The sequence below is a fragment of the Canis lupus genome, chromosome 1 (assembly GCF_011100685.1).
Source record: "Canis lupus familiaris isolate Mischka breed German Shepherd chromosome 1, alternate assembly UU_Cfam_GSD_1.0, whole genome shotgun sequence".
NCBI lineage: Eukaryota > Metazoa > Chordata > Mammalia > Carnivora > Canidae > Canis > Canis lupus.
In genome coordinates, this window is record NC_049222.1 from 22,323,191 (window position 1) to 22,335,674 (window position 12,484).

Below are 12,484 nucleotides of genomic sequence, written 5' to 3' on the forward strand. Positions count from 1 at the left end.
TATAATTAGTTGCAGTTAACATACAATTATATGGGTGAGCATCTAAATGCTCCTTTTGTCCATTTGGATTTCAAGGTATTCTTCTCACACGGATAAGGGACAAGTCACAAAAACAGATTAAAAAAAAAAAACTCAAAACAAAAAACAAAAATTTTGATTTTATGCCTTAGGGTTCGTAACTGGACTTAAATACTTTTGCTAATTTTAGGCTATACGATATACTGCCTTAATAAGCCATTGAAAATTCAATGTTAATTGTGACCAGTAACCTTTTCCAAAGGAGGACAGGGAATTGATAATAGCTCACATTTCCTAAATGCCTAGCCAATATACTTCACCTCCTACAGTGGAAAATTCTATGTTGTTACCAATATGGGAGGGAAAACAAACAAACAAACAAAACAAAACCAGATTGGAAAGCATTCAATATTAACATGAGACACATAATCCTTATTTACTTCTTCTATGGGAGGTGTAATATGGTGTCTTGCCTAAGCAGATCTATACTTAGGGGATATTTATAATGGCATGTATTCATTGTGACCATGCAGAGCCTTTTCGTGTGTGCACATTAGAGTATGAAGGATGCAAAAAAAAAAAAAAAAAAAAAAAAGAAAGAAATGAAAAGAAAAGAAAACATGAAGAATACATTATTTCCTCCCATGGCAACTTTATTCTATCTTTACCCATTTCTTCCATTAAATTAAAGCTCTTCCAGACAACATACGTCTCGATAGTTACTGCATTCATTCTCAGTTCCCTGGCCTTCAATTCCCCTGGCCAACGGTCATGTATCTTCACCGCAGACCACGGCCAGGAAACTGAATACTCCCCAGAAGCTGGAACAAGAAAAACCAACTCAGAGATAACTGGTATCTTAGATCTATCTTATCTTTCCTGCCTTGTTCCCTATCCACATACCCTCAGCAAAAGGAAATTGCTAATTTTTCCACCCAACTACCAAATAGTTTCCTTTTTTTTTCTTTATTTTTTTTTCTTTTTCTCTTGTTTAGTTTTCTTAATTTAATTACTACCTGCCCACACTGCAGTTTATCAGATGATAACGTGATGGTAAATAGTTCATCAGCATCTGCTATGCCAACCGGTTTCGAACCTACAGCTCACGTTTGCAAATCTGGCTACTGAACCTTCTTGTTCTTGTGACGTCTAACACATTGATCCTTAGTGCTCCCTGGCTGGTCTATTCACCGAAGGGCAGACTTGGAGCTATAGTTCATTTGGAAAGGCAACTTCTTAATCCAATGTGCCTTCCCCTCTCCCTTGCAAAAGTAAATAAATAAACTAAAACAAGCAACAACAAAACTTTTCCTTGGCTATTAGGAGAGATTAATAGATAATACAAGTAATATAAATTGGCTGAAGTATTTTTAATTTCTATTCACCACCACTTACATAACATGGCTAAGTCTTTCTGATGTATGTAAAGTCTTAAGAATGCAGGCTTTCATGCATCCCACGCACGTGTGTGTGTGTGTGTGTGTGTGTGTGTGTGTGTGAAAGAGAGAGGGAGGGGAGGAGGGAGGCGGGGAGGCAGCAGTCTGGAACTGCATATATGGTATTACGGTGTTGCATGTACACTGCTAATGAGAGGACTTCCTGTAGTATAATGATTTTTTTCATTGCCATTGATCTTCTTGACCTTTGCCTAGAGGAAACCATGTGTATATTTCACATGCTAAGGTATACAGACCTCAATATTTTCCCCAAACCTCAATATTTTCCCCAAACTTATTTTCTGGAGAGCAAAACAAGTCATTAACTCAATTTAATTTAGTAGATTATGTTTACTTTATTTGCTGAGTCACTAATTGCTAAAGTGGGAATAGCTCACTGTATATAAAAGACGATGTTGAAACTTCATTAGGCTTATGTAAATATCCATTAGCGATGGACACTGGCCGGAATGGGTCATTGTGTGTGCTTCGGTGAGGAGCAGATTGTCATGGTTGCCAAGAGGAACTCTCAGCCACCAGCCTGTGGACAGATCAGAGCTGAACAGCTGGCAATGTGGGCGTACGATGAGCCTCAAAATACACGGTGGCCGTTTATTGTTGAAACTTAAACAGAGAGGGCTATGTTCTCCCCGCCACGATCAGCCTCACGGCTGAATTTTTATTTCGAGCTGGCTTCTCCACCATCTGTGCACGTGGCCTACACTGCATCTCTGAGGAGTTGGAGAAGCATATTTGAAGACCTGATTGAATAGCCAGGGAAAAGCAATCCATCATTTCTAAGAGGGGATGTGAGACAGTCACAACAGTGTCCTGTCATGGTTTCAGATTTTTATCTTCATTTTCTTTTACTTTCATTCTAATCCGTTGCCAAATGCAATAAACACCGACCAAGAGTACAAAATCCACTGATGGTACTTTACCATCTACATATCTACATGAAAGAATGGATTATCCAGATTCTCAGAGGCTTCCCTTAGTGTGTGTGTGTGGGGGGGGCGGTGTGATTGTCCTGCCGAAGGGAGCCTCGCTCTGTAGGGTCCCTTAGACCTCAATGACTCAGGGCCCTTGTGGAATGCAAGATGCTGGTGACACATGGCTACCCCCTGAAACGAGAGCTTGCCGGGATAAGGGAAGCTGCACTCCTAAAACTGGTTTATGGAGTTGAACTACTAGAATATAAAGAGGGAACAGTTTCATTTTATCCTGTGGTCCACTTTCATACACACCCTGTCACATCTATTTCCCAACTCTGCAATCTGGGTCAATCCTCTCATCCTGGGGTCACCTTAAAGTATTTAAAAAGCCTTATCTTCGGGTCCTACGAAAACAACAAACGATAACAACACACACACGTACACACAGAGTAAGACCTACATCAAAACATTAATCTGAGGTTGGGGCAGCCTCAGCAGGCAGGACCTCTCAGGCATGATCATGTCAAAAGGACCCCAGCTCTGCTATCTTCAAGTGCACCTCATATCTTTGTTCTTCCTCCAGGTGGAAATAGAGCTTCTCCCCACAGTTGCCTTCCCCTTTCTCTTCCTGGCATCATTTTGGATGGTTCCAGGGACTTCCACCTTGCATTATTTGCCCATTTCCCATGTTTACAAGCAATTCCCAGTAAAAGACACACACACACACACACACACACACACACACACACACACAGGCACAATCTGTTCAAGGGGTTTTCTTGGTATCTCTACAACTTCTGTGGAAGGGAAAGTACCATGATAATCTCTAATCCTATGAATTCAAGAACTTCAAAGAATCCTCCATTCCTCTGGGCAATTGCAGCGGATGGTCACTGAGTGTGTTTGGTCAGTGTCAACAAGTCCTAGGAGAAACTATTTCATACGTCCTTTTAGAAATATGGGATTACTCATCCAGCATTTTCCTCAGCTTAATGGCTGTAGCTGAAAATCAAGGTTAACTAGAATTCTCTTATTCTGTGTGGCCACATCATCATTACTAATGAGACGGCACACGGTTCTGAAAGCATGGCTCACATTGGATACCCTGATTTTAGAGGTCGTTTTTCTCCATCTTATCCCCTACTGTTCCAGCAGAAGAGAACGTACTCAGTCACGTGAATAAAGTTACACTAACACTTTAAAGCACAGTACACGGAGGGAAAAGAAATAGTCCACCAGAGAAATCAGCAGTCTCAAAGGAGGGTTAATTAATAGTCCCCTTTAATTCGTAGAGAATTCCTTTACTCATCTGGGACTGTTGTTCTACTGTTGCTGCTTTTTTTTTTTTTTTTTTCATTTAGATCAAGGGAAAAAAAGGGGAAGTCATTGTCGTGAGCATCATTATGAGACTCTGAGAGGCTTCAAATAACTGGTTAGGGATGCACAAAATATAAGGCCTTCACAGACTTATTTTAAGTGATAGAAGCCAAAGAAAGACTTTATTTCATATACCTCAGTTATTTTCTATCATATTTACTGTAGGGAAAGAGTACGACAAGAGTAGTGAGTCATGTCAAGAGGGAGGAAATTGGTCTTGAAAAGTTGAAATTAAAATAATCAATATGCGGGATCCCTGGGTGGTGCAGCAGTTTGGCGCCTGCCTTTGGCCCAGGGCGCGATCCTGGAGACCCGGGATCGAATCCCGCGTCGGGCTCCCGGTGCATGGAGCCTGCTTCTCCCTCTGCCTGTGTCTCTGCCTCTCTCTCTCTCTCTGTGTGTGTGACTATCATAAATAAATTTAAAAAAAATTAAAAAAAATAATAATCAATATGCACCATGGAAACTTCCATAGAAGATACTAATATTTTAAAGTATTTAGATCTATATAAACAACTTTGCCATCACTATTTTTATAAAAATAAACATTTTTGACTTTCTTTAGTGTTATAACATTTCAGAGCAGCTGATCAGTTTGTTTTCTTTTTCCCTTTTTTTTATTGGCAGGATTTTTTTGTTTTGGATAATAGGAAGCATCTAATATAGAGCTATGATAGGGTTTTTTTTAAGACGTTTTTATTTATTTGGGGGGAGAAGACAGATGGAGAGAATCTCAAGAAGACTCTCCATTGAGCATGGAGCCTGATGTTGGACTCAGTCTCATGACCCTGAGATCATGACCTGAGCTGAAGCCAAGAGCCAGACACTTAACTGATTGTGCCACCCAGGTGCCCCAAGTTATGAAGGTTTGAATACACCACCATATTAAACTTCCAAAAGACTACAGGATGAAATAAAATAAAAGCTTCATAAATTATAGAAAAAAAGATAAACTTTCAAAATCTATTTAAAAAATAGAAAAATGTTTTAAATTTCAAGTGATTGTTTCCACTATTTTTCTGCCAATTTCCACTGATTCAAGACTATACATATTTTTTCTTTTTTCTTTTTTTTTTTTTTGTATTTTTTTCTATATTTACCTGAATTACTAAAAGAAAGGCAGGCCACAAAAGAGGGGAGAAGGTAGTAATTTAGCAGTTGTCATTTTGACAACCAGAGGCACCAAATGTTCGTGATGACTCTATCTCACTGAATGGAGATACACACCTCGTTTTCTAGGGAGAATAGGACATCGATACATAAGTGTACACCTTGATAAACTAAATAATTAGATGATTTCCAATTGACTTTGAGAGATAGAGAAAATAATATGGATTTCACAAGTGGACCAATCACAGCAATGATTACCAGTGCCAGAGCGAAGTTCCCCTCATCTTACCAGGCTTAGGGACAATGAGCTGTGCACTGGTCTGGGCATTTCCAGCCTCATTTTCAGCGACACATTGATAAAAGCCTTCATCTGACTTCACCACTCCAAGGATTCGTAAGTTGCTTCCTCCCTAGAGAGAAGAAAGAAGCAGGTAAAATATTTTAAAAGGCAAAAAACTCAATGAACATATGATTTTGATAAAATTTCACAGAAGAAGCAAGAAGGAAAGCCATGAGAGTGCTCAGTCTCACGGATATGACCTACGTCACTTGGGAAATGTCACAGATTCCCAATACTCTGCTGAATCCGTGTGCCTACATTTAACCTAGTTCTGAAATGAAACCTATGCTCACAAAAATACACATCATCCTCAATATCTAAACGAGCAGCAAACAGAGAGCTCTTTGATTAAATAGGCAAGAAACAAAGGTTAGCATCCAAAGACATTTCATTCTTTCACTTGGTATCGAAAGAAAATTGGGTTTAGCAGCTGCTGGGGGAAGAAAAGACAAAAAAATGAAAAGAAACACTGAGTTTTGCAGCTTCTAAAAGACAAGAAATCTAGGTTGGGTACTTTCTGAAAGTGTTTACTGAGAAAAAAAAATCTGAAAATCCTTTTAAAATTGTAATTGCTTTGACACGTACCTTTTTGGGGATTTGGAGCTGTGGTATGGTGGATATTTTATACCATGTCATTCTTGTTACATGGCCAAAATGCTTTACCTTCAGTAATCCATAAATTAAGCACAGCGATGTTAATTCCTGTTTTATATAAATTGAGCCACCATCTTTTTCAAGGATGGATGATAAAATGATCTGGAGATAGCATTTAATTATACCGACTCAGTTTTTCTTCAATATTAGTGTAAGAATTAGTTCAGTAAGTGAGACGTGTTAAATCACTTCCCCTAAAGTCATTAAGAGATAAATATTACCTCATGGGGAATTCTTAATTGTTTTTAGTGTCTTGTAGTCAATTCTCTGCTGATGTAAAATTCTTAGATAAAGCTGACTAACTTCTAATTAACAATTCTCATATAAGTTACTATTTGTGCTGAATGTCACTGTGACAGACAATGGCTCTCAGATTTCTGGAGCTACTGGGGAAATATTTTTAAGCACAATTTAATGTGAACAGGGCTCATACTGTACATTTTCTTTTCACCTTAAGAAAAGAAACATTTAAATAGGTTAGCTGTAATGAGTCATTCTGGGAGAAAGATTATTCAAACTGCAGAAAAAAATAAATGTTTTATTTTATCATTTGTCCTTAAGGGCACTCAACAATTTCCTTTATATGCAAGTAGCATATATTCTAGGCGGACACAACACATTTCAAGTTGCCCCACGGCAGGTCATTTTTAATTCACTGGTAGTAGAAATAGCATTGCACTTAAAGGAGCTAATGGATTGGCGTGGCATTGAAAAGTTACCTTTTTTTTTTTTTTCTCTCTTTTTTACTCTATTCCCAACCAATTAAACAAATGCAACTCTAAGTAAAAAATGCTAAGTGGTGATAAAAGTAATAAAGATATGCTTTATGGATGCATTCCTTAAAATCTCTTACGGTATGACAACATGCATGCACAAAGAGCTTATGAAACTTTCTGAAAGTCAACTGATCCAGCTACAAAGAGGTGGATCCACCAATGAGAGCCGGTGCAAGGTGAAGGTGAGCATGTGCCTGGACCGGCAGGGTACCTGTGTTCTACTCCCCTTCTGCCAGAAGACTTGGCTTGGACACTCTTCTCTGACAGGCCATGTGTGCATCTCAAACATAAGAGAAGTGGACTGAAATCCTCCTCCTTTAGCTACTAAGTTAATTTGATATTTGGAAAGTGATTTTCATATTTCTCATATATTCATATCCTTGAATTTGGAAACTCTGATGCTAACCTGCATCTAAAGGAGAGTTTTCAGAGCATTTTTAAATGAGCAAAGAATTCTGCTGGTAACAGCAAAAGCAATGATAGTAGTGATAGGCATTGAGCGCTCACTGAATACCAGGAAAACAACTTGGTGAATATAAGATACCATTATCCCTATTATCCCCCACAGGGCATAGAGTGCATTAGAACTTAGAGAAACTATAGAAACCATTATGCTTAGCTTCAGTTCTTTCCAAAGTTCAAAAGCACAATGCCACGTCAACCTGGGTCTCCGTGGCTTCCTACCCTGCCACAACCACTTGTCACTGTCACCACATCCTTTCCTACTGCTCAAGTAGCATCAGCTGTCCTATCTGGGAGGGTAGCAAAGAGCACTTGTCTGTATTACAAAAGTAAGACTCCCATGATCATAGTGGCATATCTTGTTGAAACTTTGTTATAACAGGTAATGAAAGTCCAAGAAGTAAGGGATTGCTGGCTTCATTGAGTCTAAAACTAGGTCCTAAACTCTGTTCTCCCAAGAACCACCATGAGGATACTTGGAAAGATAGTCTTAAGCCCTCTGTTCTTTTCGTGATGTGTTTGTTTAAAACCCTGTCTGTAAAGCAAGAGGGATGGGCTGTTTAATCACTCTTTTTCAGCTCAAAAATTGTGAGTCCAGAAAATCATTTGCTGTATTGGAACAATTTTCTTAACGCATCATAAAAATTCCCAACAGGAACCTTCTTCCCAGGAAAGAAAAGCAACTGAAAACAGAGTAAACAATGAATGGGATTGTAAATCTAATATGAAAAAAACAAAAAACAAAAAACCAAAAAACAGATAATTACCACTATCTGAAAATAATCACTAGGAATGACCACATCTCCATTCTTCATCCAATTCACAGTGGGTACAGGCTTTCCAGAGACTGAACATTCAAACTCAATATCCATGCTTTCATAGGCATACAGGTTGGAAGGGTGATTTAAAAACCATGGCGGAACTGCAAAGACAGAAAACAAAAGTGAGTGGGTGGGAATGTGAACCTGCATGCTAAGATCTTTGCCCAGTTAGAAACACTGGGCAGGGAGAGAGAATATTTGTAATTCAATAATACCCTGAAACCCTTAGTTTATTATACAGGAACGACCGTAGAACACAACTTCCCCCTCCCAAACACAGTCACACAGTTGTAGTTAGTGGTGTTTTGCCTCAGGAAAGAAAAAGAAAGCTTTTGGGAAAAAAAAAATATTACATCTAGTAAACATTCTGAATACCTGAGTATTTGTCCAATTGACTTACATAAAGGATACTGAACAGCGCATGAAGCTATGGAAACTATGCTGATAAAGTAAATAAAGGGAAGCTGATAATTCTGAGACAACCCAGAATGCAAGACCAAAAAGCTCAGTGTCTCTATAATTCTAGAATTTCATAGGGATTCAGTTAATGTGATGGACTCATTCCCTGCTGAAACTGGCTATGGCGATTGGCACAAAAAATGACCATCGTCTTTACTGCGGACACATTCCTATTGTCTTAGCAATTATCTATTGTGGTGCTTTACTACGCTGCATTATTATTTCCCCAGCATGATACGTGATATACTAATTTAATTTAATGTCTTAATTGCCATAATGCTAGTTACTCTATGATGGAAATTTGTAATTGAAAGAAAATTACAAATAAAATAAATAACACACCTTTGCTAATGAATCTCCCAGGCTTGGTCCCTCCAAACCCTGCCTGGGAGAGGGAAATTTTAAAAAGAAATGTTCATTTGCTTCCACTGGGAATCTTAAAATGATGTCAGATTTGAATATTCATGTTGCCTGAGACCCAGGTTAAATTCACAGTGAAGTAGCAACCTTTATCTCGTTTTCAGGTAGGACATGGACATGCATTTTTAGTAGTCATCTTTAAAGTCATTTTTTTTTCATTTTTAAAGTTAGATTGCATTTTTTTTTTTTTTTTTTTTTTTTGGTCATTGCTGTTGCTATTCAGTGAGTAAGGAGTGGTAATTTTTGCTCATTTGGTTTAATACCGTATTTTGCTCTCTCCAACCACCCCGACTTCCAATTAACTTGCAAACACTGATGAATAGTCTAGAAAAATAGAAGAGCCAGTGGAAAGTTCCCAGTTTTTCTACCGAAGATCATGGAAATCTTAATCTCTCTCTCCTGGATTCTGGAAATCTTAATCTCTCTGTCTTTCTCTTCTTCCTCTCTCCCTCTCTCTATTTTCCTGATTTTTAATTAAGTATTTGGACCTTTACTATAAAACAACTTAAAAATTCTTCAAACTTTCACATGGGCAAATCAATTTATCTGACTCAGCCGGCATGCATTAATATTCACAAACTAAACACATGAAAAAAACATGTCAGAGAGCTTTTCTAAAGAGAACATGACCCCATTGTATATAGAGCTGAAATTATTTATCTATAATTGATAATATTAGTAAGAGATTGTTTTTATTCCTGAACCAAATTCACTGACAAGGAACTAAATGGCATCAGCTATATTTTTCAAATGCCTCTGAGCAAATACATTAGTTATCTGCTTGATTCTGTTCCTGATTTTATTAGAGATTTTGATCAAGTGCATGTTTACTAGAAAACACCCAATATTTATAGAGAGCTGACCATGTATAATTTATTAGTCTAAGCACTTTATATTTATTATATTCACCACACCTCTCTGAGACTCTCTGATTCCCATTTTACAAAGACGCTGAGGTGCAAGGAGTTGAGTGACTTTCTCCAAATCATACAATGGATAGAGTTTGGAGCCAGACAGGCTGACTCCCCTGCCTACGTTCTGAACTGCTTTATAATAATTGTCTCTTTTGCCACTTAAAAATTCAAGTAGAAGAATAACTCGTTAACATTCCTGAAGCCTTATAGAGATAAGTAATTAGAGCTATTAAAAATATAACACCACGTTGTCTATTCCTCTTCCTCCTTTAAGATCTTCTATGCTGAGGCCATGAAAACGGCCACAGTCTACCCATTCTTAGTATTCACTTTCATCAGAATTCATAATATCATTTAGGCCCATCGCAGAGTTTTCAAATTTTGACTGATATCCATCAGTGGAATTTGAAATTCATTTTTGGAGTTGAAACTAAAATTCACATATATATGCATGTAAATATACAGAAACATGTGCATAGTATGTGAATATACATAAACATTTACATATATACACACATATATCCAGTTATACTTCATTTTATTTCACATTTAATTGAGATTTCATTTTCTTGTGCATCACAGATACTGGATTTTTTTTTTAAATTAAAGGTTTAGTCAGCAATTCAGCATCAAGGAAGCCTAGTGGCACCATTTTTTTTTTTTTTTTTAAGATTTATCTATCCATTTGAGAGAGAGAGAGAATAAGAGTGTGGGGGACCGAGGAAGAGAGAGAATCTCGAGTTGACTCTGCTGAGCATGGAACCTGATGTGGGGTTTGATCCCAGGACCCTGAGATCATGACTCAGTTCAAAATCAGAGTCATATGTTAACTAACTGAGCCAGGCAGATATCCCTTGGCACTATTTTTCCAACAGCATTCACTTCACTTCAATTTTTGTAATTCTTGCAATATTTTGAATCTTATCATTATTATTATTATTATTATTATTACTATTACTATTATATTTGTCATGGTGATCAGTGATCTCTGATGTTAATTTGTAATTATTTTGGGACACCACAAACAACATGCATATTTGATGGCAAACTTAATAAATGAATGTTGTATGTGTTCTGACTGTTCCACAAACCATCATTCCCCTGTCTCTCCTTCTTGGGCCTCCTTTTCCCCCAAGACCCAACAATATTGAAATTAGGCTACTTAATAACCCTATAAAGCTCCTTAAATGTTCATATGCAAAGAAGAGTCACACATGTCTCTCTCTTTAAATCAGTAGCTACAAGTGATTAAGCTTAGTGGGGAAGGCATGTTGGAAGCTGAGATAGCCGGAGAGTCTTGTGCCAAACAGCCAAGTTGTGAACGCAAGTGAAAAGTTCTTGAAGGAAATTAGAAGTGCTGGTCTAGTTCTCTCGTTATTTCCACCACATCTGCAGAGAACTAGAATCAGAAGTGGTGACTAAAGATGTGACTGAACTGCTGCAAATTCTTGATAACATTTGAACAGAAGAGGAGTTGCTTCTTATGGATGAGCAAAGAAAGTAGTTTCTGGAGATGGAAACTACTTCTGGTGAAGATGCTGTGAAGGTTGTTGAAATGACAACAAAAGATTTGAAGTATTACATAAACTTAGTTGGTAAAGTAGCCTCAGGATCTGAGAGGATTGACTCCACTTTTGGAAGACGTTTTATCCTGGGCAAAATGCTATCAAATATCATCACAGAAATCATTCATGAAGGGAAGAATCAATTGTTGTGGCAAATTTCGTTGTTGTCTTATTTGAGAAACTGCCACACTAGCCTTCAGCAGCCATCACCCTCATCAGTCAGCAGCCATCAGCCCTGAAGCAACACCCGACACCCGCGAAAAGACTAGGACTCACTGAAAGCTCAGGTGATGGTTAGCATTTTTTAGCAATAAAATATTTTAAAATTAAATTATGTAATATATCGTTTTTTAGACTTAATGCTATTGTACACTTAATAAACTACAGGATAGTGTAAACGTGATTTTATATGCAGTGGGAAACCAAAAGATTCATTTGACTCATTTTATTGCAATATTCACTGTATTATGGGCTCTGGAAGAAAATACATACAAACATACAGAGATATGCATATATGTACACATATATGCATGTATATGTGTGTGAGAGAGAAGTGTGCCTATTTATTGATTGATAGATGCCTTAGTGATATCGATAGCTATTTATAAATGTACGTTTTGGGAACTGTCCATTTCAGGAAATATATTGTTAAGCAACATCATCCTTCAAACTATTCTCATCTGACTTGGAAAGTCGCTTTCAGAAAAGGAAAGGACACATACCACCAGCAGGTTTTTTAAAGTTTTGAGACTTTTTTTCTACAATATTGGTTCAATATAGATTAACACATTTCAAAAAATCTTTCAATACACGCGTGTGTGTGTGTGTGTGTATGTGTACACTATATATAACATCTATCTGCAGAGTAGGGGTGGGCAGAAAGGTAGAACAGAAATGAAAAGGCTTAGGAGTACAGAAGAAGAAAAAAAGAAGGGAAAAGAATACCAAATCTATCCGGAAGAAGAACAAAGAAACGTGAAGTTTCAGGAACCCACATGATAAAGCCAGATTGTCTGGGCTTAAATCCCGGCCATTGCACTCATGCAAGAGCTTCAGTTACTGCCCCCATCTATAACCTAGAGATAAAAACTGAGGACAATGGATGTCAGTGCACAACTGTATGTTAAAGAAAAACAATAAATAGAAAGATATATCTGAGTATATTGCCCAAAACAAATTATTATATATAAGTGTATA

General features: G+C 37.6%; 1 protein-coding gene across 5 annotated transcripts in view; it reads right to left on the reverse strand.

Annotated features, from left to right (window-relative positions):
- The window catches only part of DCC (DCC netrin 1 receptor), a 1,087,181-nt gene that overhangs the window by 416,474 nt on the left and 658,223 nt on the right, over nt 1-12,484 (reverse strand). For all 5 annotated transcript variants that reach the window (XM_038525972.1, XM_038525971.1, XM_038525970.1 and 2 more), the window contains 2 exons: nt 7,876-8,030; nt 5,166-5,286 (listed from right to left, as the gene is read on the reverse strand). In XM_038525972.1, the coding sequence (XP_038381900.1) occupies nt 5,166-5,286; nt 7,876-8,030 (276 nt within the window). The remainder of the gene's footprint in view (nt 1-5,165; nt 5,287-7,875; nt 8,031-12,484) is intronic.